Consider the following 23,560-nt stretch of genomic DNA (forward strand, 5'->3'; position numbering starts at 1 on the left):
TCCTAAGCATAAAATCGCCGCGCTAGTCCACTACTAACCCAGCGCGGGGAACACTACGCTAAGCCACTACTAGCATATCACGCTATATACTCACACATAGATATTAGCACCTAAAATAAAAATCACTTATATAAGAATTATACCTATTACTCAAATAAAGTTCACAACACAAATCTCTAAATTAAAATTTAAGGCTATAAAAAAGGGGACGCTAGCATATACACATCCACAGCTTTTAAAGCTAGACAAAGTAATTATCATCCAGCACAGCGCCATTCAACTTACAACCACAGCCAATAAAAATCAGGTTAATTACAATACCATATCACTCACTAAGAATTACTTAAAAAGAACTAAACTACTTAGACCACATTATATAAATCAAGGTTCTAAAACATCGCGCGGGCCCATTACTACTTCGCAGTATTTGCGATAGGGGTTACTTAGGCGGGACAGATATATACCACGCAGGCCCACTACTAATCCGCAGTACCTGCTCTACTACTCATACCTAAGTATCTAGACTAATAAGGTATAAGGTGATTTCTGGCTTAAGAGTGGGGAAGGGACCCAAAAGACAACTAACAGGGGGGTTTTGCAACAGTGTTCCCTATCGGCCTCCGTAGTAGTCTGGAAAGAGAGGGCATTGATTGGCTGTATCGTAGATCAATCTAGCCAACGTGCACTGTCTCATGGACATAACTATTGTCTGACTTGATACTACTTTTACTTATTTAAGCGCTCTTTTAACCCTCTTCTTTCTTCTCTAAGTGTTCCATCTCCCTCGGCCGATTTCTCCTCGTCTCAACATTCTACTCATCAAACTGATCAACAATGCGAACCACGACGATAGCTATGGCTTCAGCTGTTGCTGGAGCGACAGCGTGCACAAATCCCCCAAAAGCTCTGGTTTACCGTGGGCCGGCCTCGTGCGAAGGCTGCCCTGAGGCTGTCGCTGAGCTACTGGAGTCTTCCCCATTAAAGTTCCAAGTCTCATTTGCTGGCCCTACAGAGGACATTGACATCAACGAGCATACCTTGAAAGGTGTCCAGGTTTATGCTCATCCTGGCGGGGGTGATGGTTAGTCTCCTCTCAATTGTTTGTTCTCAGCTAATACAAGAATACACAGATCTTGAAGAGTCATGGCCAAGCCTGAAAAAATACAAGAAACCTCTCCGAGACTTCATATCCTCTGGAGGATACTATCTCGGTTTCTGTTTCGGTGCTTACCTGGCTGGTGACTCGCCCGGTTTTGGACTTTTGCCTCGCGATTCTAACACCGACGCCGAGACTTCTCAGAATAATGCCCAAGTGACTTCCAGCAAAGATACAGTCATTGAGGTTGACTGGACTTTCGTCTCTGGCAAAACGGGCAAGAAGAGGTGGATGTACTTTCAAGAAGGTGCAGTCATTACTGGACTAGATGAGAACAAGCTACGTGCCGACGGCTCAGGAAGAGTTTTGGCGAGGTATTCGCAAAACGGCGATGTAGCGGCATCCGTGACTCGCTATGGCAAGGGTTGGGTTGCCCTTGTAGGCCCTCATCCTGAAGCCAACGACGAGTGGTGTGAGTATTGTCCATTCTTGAGATTCTCCGAAATCTCTGTTACTTGTACTAACCGCATGATAAGACTCGGCGGAAAACTTTACGAACCCAGATGGGATCAACTTTGACATCGGCTATGACTTCATTGCTGCCGCTCTCAATGGAGGGAAGATCGAGCCGTAATGAGCTCTGGACGAATCACGAGAACGGGATGTATTTATCTTTCTGGGAGGAACTGGGCCTTCGATTACACATTAGATTAATAGAAGCCGTGCTATTAGAAGGTCAAAGCTGCGTTGACACTTGAACGCGCATCAACCTCGACTCGGCCCGAAAACACATAGACGTGAATACGAATTAGGGGTTTGAGATGCATCGTCATTGCTTCATATCGTAAATCTATCTTTACAGGCACAGCACGTAACATCATCTAATTCTAAGAGAATCACCAGGTAAGGAACGCCGCTATCATCAATCCAACCAGAACAAGACTACTCGTGGGCGCTTGTCGAAGGCCTCCCGACATGCCTTCTTCAAAACCTTTGCTCTTGCCACCAAGATACTCCACACCGAGCTTTGTCAGACTTCCGTCATCATCAAAGAGAGAAACACTGTCGCCAGTCCACTCGTTTGCTTCATCTGAACGGAATGCTCCAAACCAAGCATACGCTTGCACGTAGTCGAGACTGTCGAGCTTCCGCAAGCTTTCGTTCATCATAGACAAGGTCGCTTCCTCGTCTTCTTTTGGCAAGGCCATTTCAGTAATCCAGAACTTGGCTTTCGGGGCAGTCTCGTTGTAAAATTCCCGCAAGGTCTGAAGCCAGTTTTCGAGCCCTGGTGCATCACCATACCAGTGTACTGCCACAAAATCTGTCGGGCAACCATCGTCGTCAATGTCGTAACAAGATTCGTTGAAGTCTCTGAGCCATTCAAGTCCTCGTGGAGAGCCAGTAACACTCGGGTGGCTTATATTCCATTGTCGAGAATTCGTCGAATTTCTCAACGGAGCAATATTGGACATGTAAGAGCGAGCGGCATCCTTGGCTGATATTGAGCTGCCACCCGTATCCGTCTCTCCATCGGGTTCGTTGAAGCTGAGGAGATGGGTTGAAGAGTCTGGAAGTTTGTTGAGGCGAGATTTAAGTTCAGAGTCTGATGCATCGTCGAGGCCGTGAATCAGTGGCACAAAAGGAAGAGATTTGCCAATCTCATCTGACGGCCAGAGGGACCAGGTGTAGTACCATGCTATCTCCGAGTTGTTTGACAGCAGTAGCTCGTTATCGGACTCGTGTTTGTCGCCATGGAAAGCCAATCCACGTTTAGAGGTCAGGTCAATGCAATTGGCGAGACCTAAGAAATGGAACAAATAGAAAGTAGAGAGTCGGCGCATTTTGGTTAAAAGCAATAATATCTGACGAGCACAATTCAAAGCATCGCGATGCGGTAGCCGTATTTCAAGTATTGTCAATTCTGATCTTCGTCCAGAAAACAAGGTTGAAACATGTCATTCTGCCAGCGTTCTGTTTCAAAAAGTCAGGGGTTGCCTTGGTTAATGCGAGCATGAACCCTTGCGAGGTGAAGTGGCGATGTCTGATTTGCTTTGGCTGGGCTGTGACGTCATGCGGTTTCCTTGGCCATCGAAACAGACAGACTTGACTGTGTTTAGTTGACAAAGGATCGGCATATCACGAGGCGACAGGGATGTAACTTGGCGACGGAAACCACCGTCATTCTTTATCAGGGCATTGAAGAGTGGTTACAATGTTATCGCCTAGCCCTAACGGGCTCTCGACGAGAGCCCTGACACTGACACCAACAGGGCTGTTATGCCTTGCCCAGCTGGCAGCAGGCTACGACGGGGGGAGCCTCGGGGACCTCTTCGCAGTGCGCACCGTCCCCTGGTGATCGAGTCCCGCCAGCACAACAAAATCGGCGGCGCTTTGATGAAATAATATCACTTTCACCTGTTCATGCACTTCCGCTCATCATAGATGGTTGTCATAATAGAAACTTGCCGTTTTGGGGAATTTCCCATTCAAGCGGGCAGCACGTGGCTCCTGCATGCGTGCCTTCCTTCGGAGGAGTACAAAGACAAAGTCTATTTCCACCCCACGGGACTTAGGTCCATGATCAAGAAGATCAAGTAAAGAAGAGGATAAGAAGAAAAGCCTTATGCTACGTATTCCAATTGAAAGAGATATTTTTACCACTATCAAGGCATTCATGTTGTATTAGCAGAGCGACTAATACGCTCGAGGCAGGGCATCGTGGAGATCACAGAAGAGCCAAATTAACAACCAAAGATAATGTATTAAGGATTATAGTCAAAAGAAAGTCCCTCGCCCCTCCCACTTCTTTCTAACTATAAGCTATTGAAGTGAAGTCCAATGCAGCAGCTGCTATATACCACCCAGTCTATGAAATGAATCCTATGCAACAGCTACCACATATTCCCCCTATCAGAGATGTATGGAATACTTGAGAGCCACTTAGAAGGCGGCAAGGGCACCCATGGCGAGCATGGCAGCAGCGCCCATGGAGCCGAGCTGACCAGCGGCGCCAGTGGAAACGGCTTCGACAGAAGAGGTGGTGGCGGCGGCAGTCTCAGCAGCGGTGGAAGGAGCCTCGGTGGTCTCAGCGGCCTCGGACTCGGCAGCCTCCTTAGTGGTGGCGGCAGCGGCAGTAGTCTCGGCGGCGGACTCGGCGGCGGTGGTATCGTGGGAGTGCTCGTGGGTGTGGTCCTCTTCCTCCTCCTCCTCCTCGTCGTGAGAGTGAGTGTGGGAAGGAAGGGGAGAAGTGGCAGTGGCGGAGTACAGAGAGGTGGCGTCAGAGCAGTAAGGCTCAGCAGCGGGGAGGACCTCGTCTGGAGTTGGTTAGTATCACGTAGTGAATGGCTCAAGTAAAATTTACCGATGGCGACATCTTCACCGCAGGCGTCAATGACACAGTCCATGGTGTACTCGTAGATGGCCTCGTAGTTCTCGTGGTCGCAGAGGCAGATGGAGTCAGTCTCCTTGCACTCGACGCTTTTCTCGATGGCCTCGGTGAGACAGTCGAGAGAACACTCGGGGAAGTAGTCGGCCTTGTCGAGAGACTCGTGGGCGACAACCTGGAGGGCCAGGGCAGCGACGGCAACGGCGACGGTCTTCATGTTGATGGTTGGTGGGGTTGAAAGTTGGAGCTGAAAGCGGAAGCTGAAGCTGAGGCTGGAAGCTGAAAGCTTTTGAAGGCTGAAGAGGCTGAAGGTGTGTTGATTGATGGACTCTGTGATCGAGGTGAAGAACAGAAACAGAGGTAGTAGTCGACTGGTTTATATAGATTTGAACTTCCTACTTTGTCTACCCAACACCACACCTCTGAACAACATCTTGCTGTCTCGACCATGTTGAAACGCCACATATTGGCGAATTGCCATTTTGGGCCAAGAAACCAGGGCCCAGTGTTCAAGCCACAGCAGTTCGCCTGACGATGCGACCAGTGCGCTGCCAGCGTTTGATCTAATGATCAGATAATTATGATCAGATAAGATCAGCTAACTAGCTCGTCCCACCCAACCCTCACTAGCACACCCAACTCAATCATAGCCGATGTGAGCTTAACCTTGTCCCATACAGATTCTGGAAAAGCTCTCAGTGGGATGATGCTAACGTGAACGTGCACCTCGAGGGCCCATCATCACCCCACGGATCAAGCAGCTGAACGGGGTCTCCACTAGTGAATTTGCATTACCCCAACCTTTCTCAGCCGCACCTTGTCCTTATGGGAAGCTGTCATGCCATCGATCCCACATACGAAAATTCATGGCGCGACGAGAGCCGTTTGTTCACAGACGAGTGGGAGTTTCCACAAAGAAGTTATCTTTTGCCGGGCTATCCGCGCCAAGCATCATTTTGCAAACCTCCATGTCCTGTCTGAAAACTGGACCTTGAATCTGAGACCTAACCGAGACGTGATCGACTTCCCTTTTAGTCGATCCGTATCCCTGGAGTCATGCTCGGTAGCTAAACCCCCACGTTTTGACCTCGAAGAATCGCGGAAGACTCTCGGAAAGCGACTTTTGAGATGACCAGCGTGGAGACGGACCACCCCACGGCATGTCCGTGCAGTATTGGCTGGGCTGTCACTCGGGTCAGGAATTTCCTCTTCTGTGGAGGCCCGCATCTTTGTGCATTCCCATTGTTCCGACTGCGATTCTCGATAATCAGATCATCCCTTTTTGGTGTACACTGAGCTGCCTGAAGAAGACAGTCACGATATTACTGTAGATGCGGGCTGTTGTTGCATCTGGGAAATAAGCAAGAGATTTTTGGTAGGTTTCATTTTTACCTGAAAGGAACGTACTCTATTAAGAATACCCCATGATCTTATTCTACTACTTTTGTAACAATGACTTTGATGCCGAGACTGATCGCGGGGAGTGGCTGCTGTGAGGATGGTAGCATGCACTGGCTTGAAGGGAGGAAATGCCGAGGCATCCTTGGCAAAACAGACCAAGGAGGGCTCGTGTAAAGTGATCAATGTGTAAAGGCCGACAAGAGAGCGATGTGAGGCCCATTTTCTCGCTAACAGCCCTGGACGGGAAACCCCCGACGATGATTTTCGCAGAGGTTCAGGGTAAGCGACGCACTTGCGGAGCAAATGTGGAGAGTACGCTGAAGCTGAATGTCCAAACTTCGTCTTGAAAGTAAGGATCAAAGTCCTCTGAGAGGAAAGATAGATGGTCAAGATAATCCGCAACCCTCATAGAACTTAGAATCGCATGGTTCATCTACCGGCAACTGGTTCTTACCAAAACTTCATGACTGCCAGACGCCCAGAAGAACTGTCGTGAGGGGCATCTTGACCCGTCCCAACCCTATGGATACCCATTCCAAATGCCTACCCAACATTGGTTAAGCCTGCAGCGGGACCCCCATCTTTACAGGCAGTGTCGGATCATCGCAGGACAGCCCTGTCCCGTCCGATAGGCGCTTCGGTAAGAGCTCCGGTGCACGGATGATCCTCTAGCTCCAGTTGTGTCCAGGCGGCCACCCCGGCCACTTCTGGAAGCGACCATTCGTCTAGTGCATGGCCTGATTTGGCCTTTGGGGATTCTCGTAAAGCACGGCTACTTGAAGCTTGTTGGTAAAGTCCGTGCCCATCAAGGGACACGCTTATTCGATGGTCTAGGTTTGATGTGACAAACTTGATATCAGGCGATAAATGTTGCTCGTTCCGCGAGGACGGACTTTTCGGAAAATCCTCATCTTTGTTGCATCATATGCGGATCACTTATGGACGGACTGTTGATCTCGAATCCGCAATTACGACGAGCCAAACTTGTAACGACGAAAGGCAGGCAAACATCTTTGTCCAGTATTTTCAACTTCGAGAAATACGCTATTACGTCTACCCTTAGCATACCCATCCTCCGTCGGCATTATACACGGCCCCTGTGACGAAAGATGCCTCATCACTGAGCAAGAAGGCGATGACATGTGCAATCTCGATCGGTTCCGCCCTCCTCTTCTGGGCAGTGACTTGAAGTCCACGTTTCACATCTTCTGGATTCTCGCCCCTGGACATGGGAGTGTTGACAGAACCTGGCACGTTGGTTAGCCATTGTGCAGTTGAAGGATCCTGCAGACTTACCCGGAGAAACGCAGTTGACTCTGATGTGCTGATTCTCTTTGGCTGCCGTTCTCGAGAGTCCAATCACGGCTGCTTTGCTGGCACAGTAAGCAGCGTTTCCTGGCGCACCAAACTGCCCAAAGACGCTCGCAGCTGTGACCTAGAAAGCATATCAGTTTGGTTCTGAGTTGAATGTGTTGAGGCTCACAATGCTAGCACCAGCAGTCATGGCCTTGAGCTCAGCTCTGATGCAGTTGAAAGCGCCTCGCGTGTTAACCGCAAAGGTTCGGTCCCAATCCTCATCACTATGCTCGGCAACGGGAGTTGCGTGGGCGATGATGCCGGCCATGTTAACAGCACCATCAAGCTTTCCGAAATTTTCGACAGCCTTTTCGATCCATGTGTTTACGGATGCACTCTTGCTGACATCGACGACATGATATATGTGCTGATCACTGCCTTCCAATGTAGCTTTGGCCGCTTTGACAGCATCCTCATTGATGTCGGCAAGGGAGATCATAGCACCACGAGATGCCAGCAGCTGGGCAGTAGCCAATCCCATGCCAGAGGCGGCGCCTGTGATGCCAATCTAGAGCAGGTTAACACGGCACTAGAAGAGCAATTGCCTCTGGTTCAGGGGACTCACCACTTTGCCCTGGAAAGAAGCCATTGTATGCGTGGGATTTGGCCAAGCTTGTGACAGGAAAATGAGATCGAAGCAGTTTGGCGACGGTGATCCGAAAGAAAGTCTGTTGAGCCTCATTTCTACCTTTCACGTGGATGCATCGTCACAGATATGTCGTCAGCGAGCCTGCCACAGAATGACTTCCCCGCATTCTTTCCAATATCCTCTTCTGGAACAGGCAAGTATCTCCAAGAGGAAATGAGGCGTTGCGGTTGTGTAACGAGTTGAAAACTTGCACGATCACCTGCGGAAGGTAGAACGATTTGGCCACATCAAAAAGAGGAAAGTAACGCATGAAAATACCTTATTCTCTATCCGCGGTATCTAGACATCCTCTACCCGAGTACAATGTTGCTATTCGCGAAACCTCTCTCCTCCCAGACCTTCTCGATCCGCTCCTTCGTGTCTGTAAAGATACGCAGACCACTTCGCCGCGCAGAATCTTCAAACCATTGAGAGAATGAGCTTTGAATTTCAGAATCATCTGCTTCACGCGCCGCAATGAACGCAGGCCAGATCAACCTCAGAGAGCCATATCCCATACCGGCATCCGAGGCATCAAACCGCAGAAGACAGTCGCGCACGCCGACCACATGTTTTTGGAGCATGCTGGTGTCTAGGTCATAGACTGTGCGGTAAAAATACACGGCGAGCGCATGCTGCATCGTGTCGGACAAGATATTGAGGAGAGGGACGGACTGTTCGTTCTCTGGGTCAGCGGGTGCCTCTACAATCCACATGGATCTCTGAAGCAAATGCAGCTGATTGACCCATCGCTCGACTGCATTTGCACGGCCCAGGAATTGCTTCAAAGCAACCCCAGGTATCGCCTTCTGCTCGTCACCACCGTTCTTCTCTCGCCCAAGACGAATGATGAGTGATATCATAAAAACATGCAGTTCTGGCATGCCAAAGATTTCTGGGTAAAGGGTGGCAGACCAGATGCCAGGACACTCGAGGTGCAAGTCGTTTTCGCCCTCCTCTTGCCCCTTGACCCTGAGCATTTCCACATCGAGGTTACTCCAATCACTGAGGCGGAAGGACAGGCTATCCTGGCTGTATGCAACAGCGCCGCTTGATTCGATAGTCTCACGAACCCGGCTGCGATGAGCCAAGTGAGATCCACTCTCGGTAAAGGTACTTTCATGGGAAAGTCGCTCAAAGACGTAACAATGGTGGAGCAGCCGGACCTTTCGAGACTTTCTTCGGTTGAGACCCCTGAGGCGGATGAACTGCTCTGTTTCCAGCAAGTAGTATTCTGCATCGTCTCGGTTCCCGGAAAGAACAGAAATCTGCACCATGGTGAGGAGAGCCATGAGTATTGACTTGTACTTGGCTGTCTTGGGGATGTTGTATGCGGTCTCGAGCATTAACCGAACGTGTAGGCGGGCACGTTGGTGGTATGCTTTGCCCTGATCCAACCATCTTGTCGAGCTATAGATACCGCCGAGACTGAAAGCACTGATGGCTAATGTGCCGAAGAAGGCACATAGGCTTGCGTTGTCCATATCTTCCCCAAGAGTCAGAGCTGCCAAGCAACTCTTCACATGGGGTAAGAATAGCACATGCCATGGTGTCTTGCTATGACGGTAAGGCGTCAACCCTCGGAGAACAGTAGTAGCATAGTGTTTCAGCAAGAAGACGGCATCTTGAGGAACGTTGTTCTCGAGACTAAGGGAAACGGGCCCTGAGCTTGGGGTGGAAGAGGAACAGCTTGGAGAGTCGTTAGGTGCCACTCGCGACATCTGAAGTCCACTCGAAGAGGGAGTTGGGGTAGGCTGATGGTGAGACGTCGTAGTAGGCCTTCTATCGGTCGTGTGTGAGACCCCGGCCCATGGATCTATTGCCTCAACCCCCATAGTGTCCCACCACTCGGGAATCTCCAGGTGTCCGGCCATATCCAGCAAGTCGACCATAGGAATCCCGTCAAGGACTTTGAGCCAGTCCCCTCTGGAACCAGAAGGGGTCTGATATCCAGATAGTCGACCTCTGCGCCCTGATAATTTCGGGGATAACGTGGCGAGTTCTATGGATGGTGATACAAAGTCCACATGACCATCATCATCTTGGGGAAGGGACTCCTCCCCGCCAGGGAACACATCTTGGTCTTGATGTACTGTTGAAACCTCCTCTGGAAGAGATGGCAAATCTGATGAAGCCGGTGGCGTTGGATCGCCGGTGACTCTGAAAGCCCCAAACGGACCGCGCGATATTTGGATATCTCTAGTTGGAGATGCGCCATCGCATTCATCATCAATCTGAGAAAGATGCCAAGTTGCCAATGCTGGAGGAATGTCTGCGAGAATCTGCTGGCTCATGCATTCACGCTCCCTTTCGGTAAGCAAGGGGCGGCGAAATCGACCAACCCCAGTCATGGGACCATCCTCAAAGTCGAAGAAGATGTCTTTTGTGTAACCTCCACATGCAAGGCCAGAGACTTTACACATTGAGCAAGTTGGACGCCCTTCATCGCACTTCATGCGACGACTTCTACACTATGGATGAATTAGCTGAGGAAGATAACGGGGACTGGGCCCACGAACCGTGACGCATCCGCCAAAGGATCGGCTCCTCCGCGTGCATACTCGTTTGGTGCTTTGTCCCATGGTCTTTTTCGTGCGAGTTGCCATTTTCGAAAGGGGATCTATTCCATGATAAAACTTGCTGTTGAAGATGATGAATATGCCGCAGTCGGCGGGTTCATGTGGGAATGTGCATCAAGTGGGCTTTCGTCAGAGCGCAGAGATCTCTTTGAGTGCGCGAAGGCTCCCAACGCGTACCGGACCCACTTTTTCTCACGTAATGACGAGGGTATGGGCGGGGTACGGGAAGGTCTCTCAGAAAGGAATTATAGCTAAAACACCATAGAAATCATTTTAAAGAGACCTATGACTTCTCAATTAATTCCCGGCGAGGCACTTAACGCCTCTGATTTAAGTAGCTATATCATAGAGGAAAATAGCCGCCGCGAGCAGCCTAATGATATTACGTGCCGGCCGGTCTTCAGCCCGGCCATAACCTGCGGGGCTTATTTCTTTCTAATAGAGATGCCTTTACGCGACTTTGAGGTTAAGCCACTGCCCCATACGCCCCTATAGCTCTTCTAGCTCTTCCTACCTTATTCCTTAGTTAAAAGATGGGTCTAATATACTAATAGCTAGATTGTAAGCCTGCTCTGAGACCGTTAGTTACGCCCGGCAGCCTGGCTTAGAGGCTGGCATGATACCTCTGTCGCCGAGGTATATGTATGGCTTGCTATCTTAATTTATATAGGAATTCATAAGGAACCAAGGCTCTGCGCTTATTAGGAGACTTCTCATCGGGGGCATTAAGGCCTTAACCACTCGATTATTTAATATATGACGTTCGATAGGTTCTAGCTTCTTTAACGGCACCTATGAGTCTTTAACCCGTTCAACCTCGCCGATATAGGCCTTCCGAAGGTCTTTAAGGCCGTGGATGACTGGTCTGAGTACCTATAAGCGGCGTCTCTCGAGCTATGGAGCCCGGGCATGAATATCGCTATGGATGAGTGTATGACCTGCTTTATAGGGAGGTTATATGAGATAATAAAGGTCCTAAATAAACCTACGCCCCTTGGCTTTAAGACCTGGGTTATGGCCCAGAAGGGCTTTTTCCTATGGTGGATTTGGCACTAGCCGAAGAAGAGATATGGACCTGTTGGTCTCCCTAAGAAGCCGCGCTGGTAGCTAAGGAAGAAGAGTTAGTTTTCTTATTAACTATGCATTTAGAGACGAAAGGACCTATATATGCCTCTTAATCTGACTTAAAGCGTGGTTATTGCCCTAGTTAATAAGCTGCCAAAAGCCAGATATTACGTCTTTATTGATAACCTCTTCTTATCGGCGAATCTCTTCATATATCTTTGATGGCTAGGTCACGGGGCCATAGGCACAGCCCGCCGTAACTATGGTATCTTCAAGCCCTTTATATAGCTCAAAGTTGATAACACTGCCGGCCGTAACCTTCTTTGGTTTAGCGAGCTTCGAATGGCCCCAACAGTTGATCACAAGGCAAGGAATTTAGATAGATTTAGCTATATTTCTCTTACTAATTTGTCCCTTGGCTTAGCAGGTTAACTAAATCGCGTGGAAGGATAACGCCTTCGTGCTCTTCCTGACTTCTATATTCAAGGGCGATAAACGCGTTAACCGGAAGAGGAAGAGGCCAAATATAATAGAAGCCCGGGCACGGCCGATACAGTGTTTTTTTAGTAAGGAAGCTATGAAGCAATTCGAGATTCCTTCTATTGCTGCTACTTACAACGATGAAATAAATCATATGGACCGAGGAGACCAATTAAGGGCATCGCTAGGCTATGATTACCGCGTTCGTCAGGGCCCTTAGCAGGCTCTAGCCTGGACCTTCTTATTTGACATTGCCCTTATCAATAGCTATCTTCTTTAACTTCATAGTAGCCCAAGTTGGAAGAGATATAAGTCGCAAGAGGCGTGGCGAGGCTGCCTTGTAGATGCCCTCATCGCGACCTTTAGTCCTGATTTTCATAGAAGGAAGAGATATAGGGCCGGCAACGAAGACCTCAATCACCCGGGCCATAAGCTTAGCTATCAAGGCCGCACCAAGCGCTCTGCCTATCACGCCTGTCAGGGCCATCGCTGTGGTGTTATGAGGTCATAAGCTAAAGAGAAGGCGTTGGGGGAGATTAATGGGAACAGGGGGAAAAGGAAGGTGCCCAAATTAAGGTATGGCTGTGAGCTTTGTAATGTTGTACTATGTAACTCATCGTACTGCTTTGACTTATATCACCATAGAATTTAGGTGGGAAAAGAAGTACCTCTCGTAAGCTCTATTTTGATTGGATCAAACCCCTGTCCGGTACGCGTTGGGAGCCTTCGCGCACTCAAAGAGATAAGAGCCATTCTCGGTTTAGACCCGGGGAACGGATCCACCCCCGCAATTTGAGGAGGCTAACAATGATTGGGAAAACCTTCCTTTCTGAGATCCTTGTCTGCCCCTGGACGCGGCTCGTTGAGTGCAGCGTGTTTGATGACGAGGCGGCCTGGATAAGGTTATCGGTTGGAGGCGAGAGCAGAGGAAAGGCCATCGGCAACCGTAGATAGGGAGATTCTCCGTGGTTCGCCTGTGTTCTCCAGCTCCGACATCAACTGCTCTGCCAGGTGAGAAACATCTCGATTGCCCACTTTCTTCCTCTTGTCTGCGAGGTCCCAGCCAGTTTAGGTTCTGCACTAATTACGCCCCATTTCTTCCACCACCCGGAACTTGCTGGTTGTCACTTCGGATGCCGAGATGTTTGGCATTATCGAGGCTGCCAAATGCTGCATTCTCCAGGAAATGCTCGATAAACATGATAAGACTGATATCGCTACCATTTCATTGTTCATGGTGTTGGGCAGGTCAACCCAGCTGAGTGATAAAGAGGTCGGCTGATCATCACTCGGCTTCCCTCCTTGGCGTTCACTGTGGGTCTCGGCCAAAGAGGAAAGTTATATCTTGTGGCAAACCCCCCCGCAGCCAGCAAGGCACGCACTGTCGTGATAGGAAAGCCAAGCTCGGAAAGGTCCATCAAAGGGTCGAATGGCATATTCATGGCAAGTAATGAGGCAAAGGGCTGTTGATAGCGCATTGTATTTAGTATTCATGTCTTCCGTCCTTGTATCAACAAATCTTCACAAGTGAATCAAAGTTTATCGTTCTTATCACGTTCACTTTGAAGACATGGGTTCCCTACCGCAAACCACACAGACCTTTGATGTTCTCATCATCGGTGCTGGTCTTTCTGGCCTCTGCTCCCTCTATCACATCCGGAAGCAGTTCCCCGACTGGAGGGTCAAGGTTATTGACGCAGCCCCTGATGTTGGAGGAACCTGGTACTGGAACTCTTACCCTGGATGCCGGTTCGATTCCGAGTCGCTCTCTTACTGCTATTCATTCGACAAGGAGCTTCTTGATGAGTGGCACTGGAAGGAAGCATTTTCCGCCCAGCCAGACACCCACAAATACATTGCCCACTTTGCCGAAAAACACAACCTGTACAAGGACATTCAATCCAACACCACCATCAAGGAGGCTTCATGGAGCGACCAAGACAAGACATGGACATTTTCCGACGAAGCCGGCAACCGATATGTGACGACTTTCTTCATTAGCTGCATGGGCTTTCTCTCCGCCCCAACGCTCCCTGCGATTGAAGGTATTGAGGACTTCCAAGGAAAGCTCTTCCATACCTCGCGCTGGCCAAAAGATCTCGACATCAGCCGCGACTTTGCTGGCAAGCGCGTCGGTGTCATCGGCACAGGCGCAACAGGCATTCAGATTATTACGGAACTCTCCAAGCAGCCCAGCGTCGCGTCCGTCAACGTCTTTCAGCGCACGGCGAACTGGTCCGCTCCGCTACGCAATTCGCCAATCTCGCTTGAGGAGATGAACAAGCTCAAGAAAGAGTACGATGCAATTTTCAAGATTTGCGCTGAAAGTTCGTCTGGCTTTATGCATCAGGCTGATCCTCGAAAGTCGTCCGAGGTGACGGATGAGGAGCGCCTTGCTCACTGGGAGAAGCTCTACAATGCACCCGGATTTGGGAAATGGCTGGGCGTCTTTTCGGATACCTATACAGACCGTCACGCCAATGGCCTGTACTCCAAGTTCATGGCGGACAAGATCCGACAGCGAGTCAATGATCCCGCTGTGGCAGAGAGTCTAATCCCCAAGAACCATGGTTTCGGCACGCGACGTGTTCCAATGGAGAGTGGCTACTTTGAGGCCTTCAACAAGCCCAACGTGCACCTTGTCGATCTGCAAAAGACGCCCATTGACCGAGTCACACCAACTGGCATCCTGACAAATGATGGCCAAGAGCACAAGTTGGACATTTTGATCTGCGCGACCGGCTTCAATGCCATCACAGGTGCTTTCAGTGCTATTGAATGGCATGGCAAGGACAACCGCCCTCTTATCGCTACCAGCGATAGCCCCAAGGGTGACCAGGCCATTTGGGTTGATCACAGGCCGAGCACATTCCTCGGAATGACAGTTCACAACATGCCCAACATGTTCATGGTTCTTGGCCCTCACCAACCGTTTGGCAATGCCACGCGCAGCATCGAGTTTGCTGTTGGGGTCATCTCCAAATTGCTGCAGTACTGCAAGGACAACAACTACAACTACGTCGAGCCCACCCAAGAGTCTGTTGATCAGTGGACAGACCACGTTGTCGAGTGCAGCAAGAGCCAGACGCTCATGAACGAGATTGACAGCTGGATGACTGGTGTCAACAAGAACGTCAAAGGCAAGACGGTTAGAAACGTGGCGAGGTACAGTGGGAGTGCAATCGAATTCCGCCGTCGGTGTGATGAGGTCAGAAAGCTGGGCTACAAGGGGTTTGTGTTTGCCTAGATTTAGTACCGCAGTTGAAGATAAAACTTGTAGCGTTGATTCAAATATCTTGGACAGTATCCTTTGGTTCGAATTGATCGTGTTACCTACAATTGTGATCGGTACCCTGGCGAAAAAGAGAAGGGCCATCGCCATCAACAATGGCATCTCGTCCACACGGCAGCGGATGTCTATCCTACCGATAAACCTACCCCGGCATTCCGCATCGGACTGCCAATTCAGTAACTTGATTGAGTTACACTTGAGTCCACACTGGAGTCGGCAACTGCGTGGAAGAACTGCCGCTGACTTGCGTATCTCGACGTTGAGATACACGATAACCCCTCCTTGATCTCGAATCGGAGCGACATCCCGCCATGCCTACGGTCTTGCCGCTCCATCTCCGATTCTAAGCGTATCTCGTCAATCTACACAGAGTACGCCACACGCTGCCGCATGACCCCTCCTAACTGATGGGGAAAGTCATTGCAGAGATCTGGTGTGGGGGCGATAGCCCACTAACGAAGTAGGCAAGCCTCTCCAGATCACCCGGATCTCGGCCGCGATACCGACGTGGGGGGTGATATTGACTACTAATCATGGAATCCGGGGCTAGTATATATGCCTATTGCTGTGTTGCTTGTCAGAAATCATTCAGCATCTCGGTCACTCTACTTCACCTCTTTATTTCTACGCAACGGTACTCTTTCTCCTTCCTCTACATCACCTCTCATTACTCCTCATCAACTCAACACTCTCGGTACAACCCAAAATGGATGTTCCCGGCTTCGCATTGATCACCGGAGGCGCCTCTGGCATTGGACGAGCATGTGCCAAGGCCTTTGCAAGGGAGGGCTCAGCAGGACTCTGCCTCATCGATCTCAACCAGGAAGCCTTGGAGGCTGTCAAGGCCGAGATTGAAGAAGAACTCAAGTCAAAGGGCAAGACGTGTCCTGTTGAGATTTACCCCTCCGACGTTACAAATGAGGATCGAATCAACCAAGTTGTCGAGGAGGTCGCAAAGAAGTTTGGCAGGATTGATTATGTCGTCAACGCCGCGGGCATCGCCATGAAACATCAGGGCGGAGTTGCTTTTGCCCATACGGCCGACTGGAATCGGGTCGTCAGTATCAACCTTACTGGCACATTCTTTGTGCTAAGAGCTGCTGCAAAGATCATGTTGAAGCAAGAGCCCATCCGGTCATCGATCAATGGCCGAGCCCTTCAGCGGGGAGCCATCATCAACTTTTCGTCGATCCAAGGCGTTGTTGGCATCCCTCTTTCAACATCTTACACTGCTGCCAAACATGCTATCATTGGCCTCACTCGGTCAGCGTCTGAGGATTACGCCAAGGAAGGCCTACGAATCAATGCCATCTGCCCAGGATATACGGAGACACCGATGACAACAAAGAACCCAGAGGTGTTGAAGGCGATGGAAGAACGGATATCGACTGCAGTCCCAATGCAGCGCATGGGGGCTCCCGAAGAGATCGCTGATGGTGTTCTCTATTTGGCTGGAGGAAGAAGCTCCTTTGTTACCGGATCAGCGTTGGTGGTTGATGGCGGTTATACCCAAAGGTAAAGGACTTTCTGGGTTGGTACTTGTACCGATGGACACGAAAGAGATTACTGGCACGCTACGTTCCTTTGCACGTTTGGCTTTATATGTATCCGCGACCAGGCTAATGGGCTGCCAGGTTGAGGTTCCAAACAAAGTATAGGCCTACCAGCTTTCGAGAGCTAGGAGGGAGGAAGAACAAGAAGACTAACGAGAGAAATTATAAATTGAATTGATTGTTATAATATTTGTTTTTGAAATGGCGGGTGAGGGTAATGGGACGCTGTGTTTGCTGTGCTTGAGATCGGCGAGGCATGGATCACGAGGTCTGATTTGTGAAATGGTTCTATGCATCGCTGCGTGACGAGCGTCGAATGTGTAGCTATCTGATTAAATACTCGCGTCCAGGCGACAGTTTTGGGGCGTAGACGGAGTATGGCAATAATATTCATAGCCCAGTCTATTAATAAGAAAGAAGGACGTTCTGGGGCTAAGGGCACACAACCTGAAAGTCAGCGCTGTCGACGAAGTCAAGCCGAGCGGCCGAGACCCCGAGACCTCCTTGCACTTCCCCCATAGGTCACCAGTACAAGGCTATGAGACCGAGGTGGCATTGGCTGCTTTATCGGGAGTCAACCATTCAAGGGCAACTTCGATGTAGGAAAAATTAGCCGCTTGGTTGGTTCTTAACTTGTGTCTGACTCTAGACAACTCTTCCACAATCTTATCTGATTCTTCAAGGGCCTGTCGCGGATCAAGTGTCGAGAACTCTGGGTTCCAGCGAGAAAAGACCAACCAAAGTGTGACCAGTAATCACGGTCAAAAAGATGTCAATAGGGCGCCCTGAACATGTCGACAGGTCAACTTTGACAATAGGGCGCAACTGACCCACCCGCCGCTTGAGCATGGGTGAAAGAAAACAGGGCCGGCTCTCACACAGGATATCCGTGCAACGAGGTGTCTCGTTATTCTTTCACCCATACCAGAAGTGAGATCGTGGCCTTTGGGGGAAGCATACACCTGGAACGGTTCCCCTAGAGTCCGGTGCTTAGCCTCCAAAGTCAAAGCCAAGGCCATGTAGCCAGCAGCAGGGCTGGATCTTTTATTAGCTGACGGAAGCATGCTGTGTTTACTCAGAGTACGTTCCACTGCTTGTTGCAGGTTCGGCGCTCGTTCATCGCGCCCTGTTTGACGATAAGGCGTAGCATTTAGAGTCACATGCCTCCTGTACTCTTTATAAAACCGTCCCCAAGAAAATGCCATTAGGGAAGAATTTTCACCATTTTCACCTTGAACTAGTTAATGTAGCCCTGAACATGCGCGGCTCCCGCATGCAAAGCATCCGTCCAAGTTGCTTGGTCGCAATACAGTCATTCCAGCTGGTCGTGGCTGACAGTGGGTTTGTGCTACAGAGGCAGAGAATGAACATCCGAGAACCAATATGGCTGCTCCATGCTAAAAGCCGTAGTGATACTGCACAGTTGGCCTTCAAAATCTAACTATCAAGTTGTTGCCTTACGACATTCACAGAATCGCCTTGCCAAGCCGAAGATCTTGGACTGCTGGTCAGGAGTCACTGGTGCCAGGTGGATTAGCATTTAGAGTTGACCGGTCCGGGATTAATCCCTGAATTACGTGAGATGAACCGCCGTCACCTCTGACTCAGCTAAACTAGCCACCCACTCCTTGGCAACATCAAAATCGAAACAGACGCGACGTGCAACACCTATGGTATTGCGGTGAAAGCTGCTGAGATGCCTGAAAGCACCAGGAGCGGTAAGCTCCGGACCGAGCGAACCTTGACCCATCCAAGAGCGCACGCTCAAGACCCTTATGGCCGAGTTCTGGGACCAAACTCACCGGGGCACGGCACTAGTGATTTGACGACTAATATCTCGTCCCTGGAGCTATTCACAAACCAACTCGGTCCTCTTGGTGATATAAATGATTTGAATCCTTTTATTGGTGCAGATAACTTCCCAAGGTCTGTTAAGTCTGCCCTATCATGTGCGATGAAGAGCTCACGTAGAGTTTCAGTGGCGAACCAAACGACAGCAACTTGTCCAGTGCAGAACAGGATCCGCAACTAGCAACCTCTCAAGACGTTTATCTAGCTGAAACTAGAGGAAAAGCGGCACCGACCCATGGATCCGAGTCTCCAACTAAGGATGCCTTGGCCTCAGGCAGGAGGACTATCCCATCCCTCGGACCCAAGGTTGGCACACGGTTCTCTCGTGAAGCACTCAAGATTCTAAAACAATGGTTTGACGCTCATAGTCATGATCCATATCCAGATGATCAGACAAAGGAGGCACTTCAACATTTGACAGGTCTGAACAAAACCCAACTCACTAATTGGCTGGCCAACGCACGCCGGCGGCACAAGGGGTCAGCCGCAGCTCAATATACACCACCAGCTTTCGATCATACTCAAAATCAATCAATCGACATTCCAAGAGTGGGAACTCCCATACCTCGTTCAGACTCCCAAGGCGGATTGAATCCAATGCAGAGATGGGTAGACTCACCCCCCGAAGAAGAGCCAGCTCCTATTTCGGCCATTGTGCGTGCTATATCAACAAGCCCTTCAGGTGAGATTTTTGTTGCAGATTCCTTCGGCTGCCTAACCAGCGTGTAGATATATCTGACGACAAGCGACCCAAACAACGGCATAATGCATACATCCCCGTACTCTATCCATCTTCCATGAGTAGTGCAGGTACATCTAGTGGTGGTTCAAGTTCATCAGCCTACTCTGCCAACTCTGAAACACACGAGAGGCTGAGTAGAAGCCGCCTACGACGGAGAAAAAGAGTGCCAAGGAAGAAGGGCCCGCCCAAGCCAACGCCATTTGAGTGCACCTTTTGCACCGAAAGATTCCATAAGAAACACGACTGGCAACGCCATGAAAATTCTGTCCATCTGGGACTTGAGAGGTGGATATGCTCCCCGGAAGAACCGAGGGCCACCCATCCTGAGAGTGGCAAGCTTTGCTGTGTATTTTGCAGCCAAGATGATCCAGATGATGGTCATATCAAGCGTCATAACCCCTCGGCTTGCCAAGAACGTGCCTTTAACCGAAAGGACCATTTGAAGCAGCATCTCAGGCTAGTTCATGGCGCTGGCTTTGTTGTGTGGTCTATGAATTCCTGGAAAGTGTCGATATCTCGAATACGATCTCGGTGTGGACTATGTGACAGCTTGATCGACACTTGGCAAGACCGTGTAAACCATTTAGCAGATCACTTCAAGATGGGGCATACTATGGCAAGTTGGAAAGGGGACTGGGGGTTTGATGCTTCAATTCTCGAGATGGTCGAAAATGCGATCCCACCTTGTGAGTAACTCGGAAGGCGAAGCCGCGTGTTGTTAACAAATTGGTAGATCTTATTAGTACCGAGAGGAGCTCTCCCTTCCCTTTTAGGGGCAGTGGCACGGCGGCGAACTCTCCTCGGACTGCATATGAACTCTTAAGCTTAGAGTTGATGCACTTTATGGAGAATCATTTCGAAGAAACTGGAGCACTGCCAGGCAATGCTGACATACAACTCGAGGCGTGTCGCATTATTTTTGCATCCGAGGTCTTGTCGTCCATGGAAGAGCCTGAAGCAAACCCACCTTCATCTTGGCTACGAGACATCATCACTTCAAACCCCAGCCTGTCTCAGCAAGCGCTATTCGGACCTATCCGATCACGACGAGAGAATAAGCTTTCATCTCTGGAAATCAAAGGAAAGAAGAACCTCTTTGAAGGATGTCCCCTTGAGGCTGAATTACGCACGCTTGTTGAAACCAAGCAAATGTTGGGCCAAACGACTATTGAGAATGATGAGCTTCAACACGAGGCTTGTCGAGTAGTCAAGACGATAGAGACTGTCGCCTCAAAGCAGTCATATGATCTAGTGGCTAATTGGTTGGTCAAGATGATTCTCGAATCCAGTCACTGGTTAGATGGCTTTAGGCAACGTATGCATCTTCCACCTGCGGAATCACCAGAATCGTCGAGCCAGCCGCTAATACTCTCTGCCGATGGACTTCTCTGCGAGTCGAGCCAATGCATTTTGACAGCTGCCAACAACGAAGGCAATTCATCTGCCTTTATGTCCGAATCTAGGACTGGCCAACCATTCTGGACTGAAACAAGTCCTTACATGCTCAATGACTCCAATTTTCACGAGCGCTTGGGAAGGGAATTGCGTCGTTGGGTATCTTCCACCATGTCTCCACGAAACCCTCAATGTCATATCCCAACAGACGAAGAACTGCGGCATCAAGCACGCTGGATAGCATATGGGGAGTAAGTACTGGTGGTGTCACGTGGTGGACTGTACTGACCAGACACAGTGACGACCCATGGAACCAAACGCATGCAGATAACCCCGAATGGTTAGAAAGATTCAAGCAGAGCGTCGGTATTCCCTAATGCTTTGTTTGGTGATCGGGTAGGCAAGTGAGAGGCTGTCGTTGAAAACGGCAGGGCAGAGCACAAGGCCCATGTCCTATGAACGGATGCAATGCGATAAAAGCCAAGCACGCAAGATCTTATGTTTGTTTATACCCTATATACCCTAATATTGCTCCTGTCATCGTGATATGGTCAGAAGAGTAAAGACGTCCGCTTAGTAGCAATGAACGTCGTTTGCTTGTTTATCAACACTACTCGGTGAAGGAAGCTCAAGATAACACCACCACAAAGCGGCTTAGATTCAGCAAACAGAGTTTGATGGCAGGGACAAGGGTTTCATGCGGCATGATAGTAGCTAAAACTCTTTCAATCTTCACTAAGAGTGGTCTCTAGATCTGTGATTCACAGCTCCGATGGATATCTCCATTCTGGCATCGTTTGCAAGCCGTGACCCACCGTCTATTTATTCGTACACGCCAAATCATCTCCTCTTTCAGCCTGCACTCCCTCACCTCTCTTTCATCCACACGAGTTGCACCTCCTCTTCTTGCAGCTGCAACGCACCAATCAACCACTCCATCCTCACCCGCAAGGTAACAGCAAAAGTCATTTCCGCACATTTTCCTTCTAACAATCTTGCATCGCAGGTTCATCATGCCACCCAAGAGAGCCTCAATGGAGAGTTCAGAGGGTTCGCGCAAGGTTGCCAAGACGACCAACGACACCACCAACAACGCTAACCGCCAAGAGCTCGCCCGAAGTCTCATAGCAAAAGGAATCGGCATCTCGAGCGACAACGCGGTCGTTAGACGCGAAGATGAGGTTGACACTGCCAGTGTTGCGCTCGAGGTGGCGAGTGTTCTGAAGACCAAGGACGAGTTTCCCAACAAGACGTGCAAGGCGCTTGTCACAATCGCATTTCAACTCATTGGGAGAGATCCGGAGAATCACATCGAGCTGGTCAACAAGATTATCGAGCGGATGAAGAACACCCACTTCCTCGAAGCGTCCTTCGCACGGTGGACTGGACAGAGAAAGACATTCGAGCTTCTCAAGACGGCGAGTGCAATGTGCAAGACATGGAGAAACTACATATTTGTTCCAGCCGCACAGTTCATCATTCCTCCCTTCATCATGCTCTACATCATGAAGAGCTATTCTGAGATGAGGGGAGACAACGCCAAGCTTCTTGCACGCCACAACACGTTTCGCTACCTCGGACGCTCCATCGACAAGTGGGAATCAATGAAAGAATACCAGGTTATGCTCATCGGACGACGGCCTGATGACGAACCTTTTAATCCTGCCGATGTTGCCGTACCCGCGTCAGTTCTCCCGGGACCAGGCCTCATCAACACACCTGACCTCATCGCATTGGCTCCCTACCCCTCTTCGACAAGCTTTATCTCTGTTCGCAAGGATCTCACCAGTGAAGATTGGGTCTCTATCAATCGGGAATGGCTTGACAAACTGGGAGACCGTCGCGTCGATGGTGCCAGCTTCAAAGACAAGGTCGAGCAGCAGGTCACGGCGCAAACAGCTCCTCTGATCCCAGAGATGTACCGGGACAAACTGTGGGCTTGGTTTGGTGAGTTCAACAAGGAAGGTCGAAAGCTGATTGAAGTAGATTTCCAGTCATCGGTTCAGATCAAGACCGAGGTCGAAAGTTTGATCCAGTCAGACGATCCGACGGTGACTGCTCTCCGTCGAATCGAACAACTCCTGAAGGAACTTCCGGACAGCTGTATTCATGATACCCTTGCAATCAAAGAGCAGATAAATCGACTTTTCGCGTACCGGGAGGCTGAGAATTCTGATAGTCAGCGATGGAAGAACGATGTTCAGCAGGCGTCACGCGCCATGGTCGAAGCAGCAAGCAAGCTCCCTATTTTGGAGGCGTCCGTCATGAATTCGATGATCCAGCGAGTTGAAAGACACCGACAGGAGGCGATCGAGAAACTGGAGAAAGAGGTTAACGACAAATGGGATGCCGTAGATGTCTCGGGGTCTGCCTCTCCAGAGAATGCAGTCGAGCTCATGGTTGAACTCAAGGAGGACTTCAACATGACCGATGACGACATCAGAGATTGGATTCAGTTGGGTGAAGGCATACGTGGGATGGAGGACTCCCCCGACAACTGGTTGACTTTTGTCTACTTCAAGAAGATTGCGATGACGGTTGGGGGCAACGCCTTGCTAGCCCTTGTCGGCTATGATCAGAAGCAGGCATCCGATGGCTTGGAGGAATCGGCGTAGCGTAGTGGGAGGAGGGGAAAGAAAGATGGCGTTTGATGGCAAGATCAGTGGAACCAACTGAGGTAGTAACTGGCTAACCGGGAGTTGGTAGAGGGGCGGGTTGATGCCTCGGAGCCAAGAGA

General features: G+C 49.9%; 9 protein-coding genes across 9 annotated transcripts; 5 read left to right on the forward strand and 4 right to left on the reverse strand.

Annotated features, from left to right (window-relative positions):
* Positions 1 to 834: 834 nt before the first annotated feature.
* NCS54_01289500 (Hypothetical protein) lies at positions 835 to 1,730 on the forward strand (the record flags this gene model as incomplete). The annotated part of the gene is made up of 3 exons (XM_053158117.1): positions 835 to 1,081; positions 1,131 to 1,568; positions 1,633 to 1,730. The coding sequence occupies 3 exons, from the start codon at positions 835 to 837 to the stop codon at positions 1,728 to 1,730; spliced, it is 783 nt and encodes a 260-aa protein (XP_053014092.1).
* Positions 1,731 to 1,992: 262 nt separating this feature from the next.
* On the reverse strand, positions 1,993 to 3,006 carry NCS54_01289600 (Glyco-hydro-cc domain-containing protein; the record flags this gene model as incomplete). The annotated part of the gene is made up of 1 exon (XM_053158118.1): positions 1,993 to 3,006. The coding sequence occupies exon 1, from the start codon at positions 2,935 to 2,937 to the stop codon at positions 1,993 to 1,995; it is 945 nt and encodes a 314-aa protein (XP_053014093.1). The 5' UTR covers positions 2,938 to 3,006.
* A 1,030-nt stretch (positions 3,007 to 4,036) lies between these two features.
* On the reverse strand, positions 4,037 to 4,698 carry NCS54_01289700 (CFEM domain-containing protein; the record flags this gene model as incomplete). The annotated part of the gene is made up of 2 exons (XM_053158119.1): positions 4,037 to 4,410; positions 4,458 to 4,698. The coding sequence occupies 2 exons, from the start codon at positions 4,696 to 4,698 to the stop codon at positions 4,037 to 4,039; spliced, it is 615 nt and encodes a 204-aa protein (XP_053014094.1).
* A 2,243-nt stretch (positions 4,699 to 6,941) lies between these two features.
* NCS54_01289800 (Hypothetical protein) lies at positions 6,942 to 7,827 on the reverse strand (the record flags this gene model as incomplete). The annotated part of the gene is made up of 4 exons (XM_053158120.1): positions 6,942 to 7,129; positions 7,179 to 7,317; positions 7,366 to 7,746; positions 7,804 to 7,827. The coding sequence occupies 4 exons, from the start codon at positions 7,825 to 7,827 to the stop codon at positions 6,942 to 6,944; spliced, it is 732 nt and encodes a 243-aa protein (XP_053014095.1).
* A 350-nt stretch (positions 7,828 to 8,177) lies between these two features.
* NCS54_01289900 (Zn(2)-C6 fungal-type domain-containing protein) lies at positions 8,178 to 10,472 on the reverse strand (the record flags this gene model as incomplete). The annotated part of the gene is made up of 2 exons (XM_053158121.1): positions 8,178 to 10,337; positions 10,386 to 10,472. The coding sequence occupies 2 exons, from the start codon at positions 10,470 to 10,472 to the stop codon at positions 8,178 to 8,180; spliced, it is 2,247 nt and encodes a 748-aa protein (XP_053014096.1).
* A 3,088-nt stretch (positions 10,473 to 13,560) lies between these two features.
* On the forward strand, positions 13,561 to 15,237 carry NCS54_01290000 (Hypothetical protein; the record flags this gene model as incomplete). The annotated part of the gene is made up of 1 exon (XM_053158122.1): positions 13,561 to 15,237. The coding sequence occupies one exon, from the start codon at positions 13,561 to 13,563 to the stop codon at positions 15,235 to 15,237; it is 1,677 nt and encodes a 558-aa protein (XP_053014097.1).
* A 751-nt stretch (positions 15,238 to 15,988) lies between these two features.
* On the forward strand, positions 15,989 to 16,801 carry NCS54_01290100 (Hypothetical protein; the record flags this gene model as incomplete). The annotated part of the gene is made up of 1 exon (XM_053158123.1): positions 15,989 to 16,801. The coding sequence occupies one exon, from the start codon at positions 15,989 to 15,991 to the stop codon at positions 16,799 to 16,801; it is 813 nt and encodes a 270-aa protein (XP_053014098.1).
* A 3,228-nt stretch (positions 16,802 to 20,029) lies between these two features.
* Positions 20,030 to 21,200, forward strand: NCS54_01290200 (Homeobox domain-containing protein; the record flags this gene model as incomplete). Its single annotated transcript, XM_053158124.1, has 3 exons — positions 20,030 to 20,114; positions 20,162 to 21,074; positions 21,122 to 21,200. The coding sequence occupies 3 exons, from the start codon at positions 20,030 to 20,032 to the stop codon at positions 21,198 to 21,200; spliced, it is 1,077 nt and encodes a 358-aa protein (XP_053014099.1).
* A 636-nt stretch (positions 21,201 to 21,836) lies between these two features.
* NCS54_01290300 (Hypothetical protein) lies at positions 21,837 to 23,438 on the forward strand (the record flags this gene model as incomplete). Its single annotated transcript, XM_053158125.1, has 1 exon — positions 21,837 to 23,438. The coding sequence occupies one exon, from the start codon at positions 21,837 to 21,839 to the stop codon at positions 23,436 to 23,438; it is 1,602 nt and encodes a 533-aa protein (XP_053014100.1).
* Positions 23,439 to 23,560: the final 122 nt, after the last annotated feature.

Source organism: Fusarium falciforme, chromosome 10 (genome assembly GCF_026873545.1).
Source record: "Fusarium falciforme chromosome 10, complete sequence".
Classification (NCBI taxonomy): domain Eukaryota; kingdom Fungi; phylum Ascomycota; class Sordariomycetes; order Hypocreales; family Nectriaceae; genus Fusarium; species Fusarium falciforme.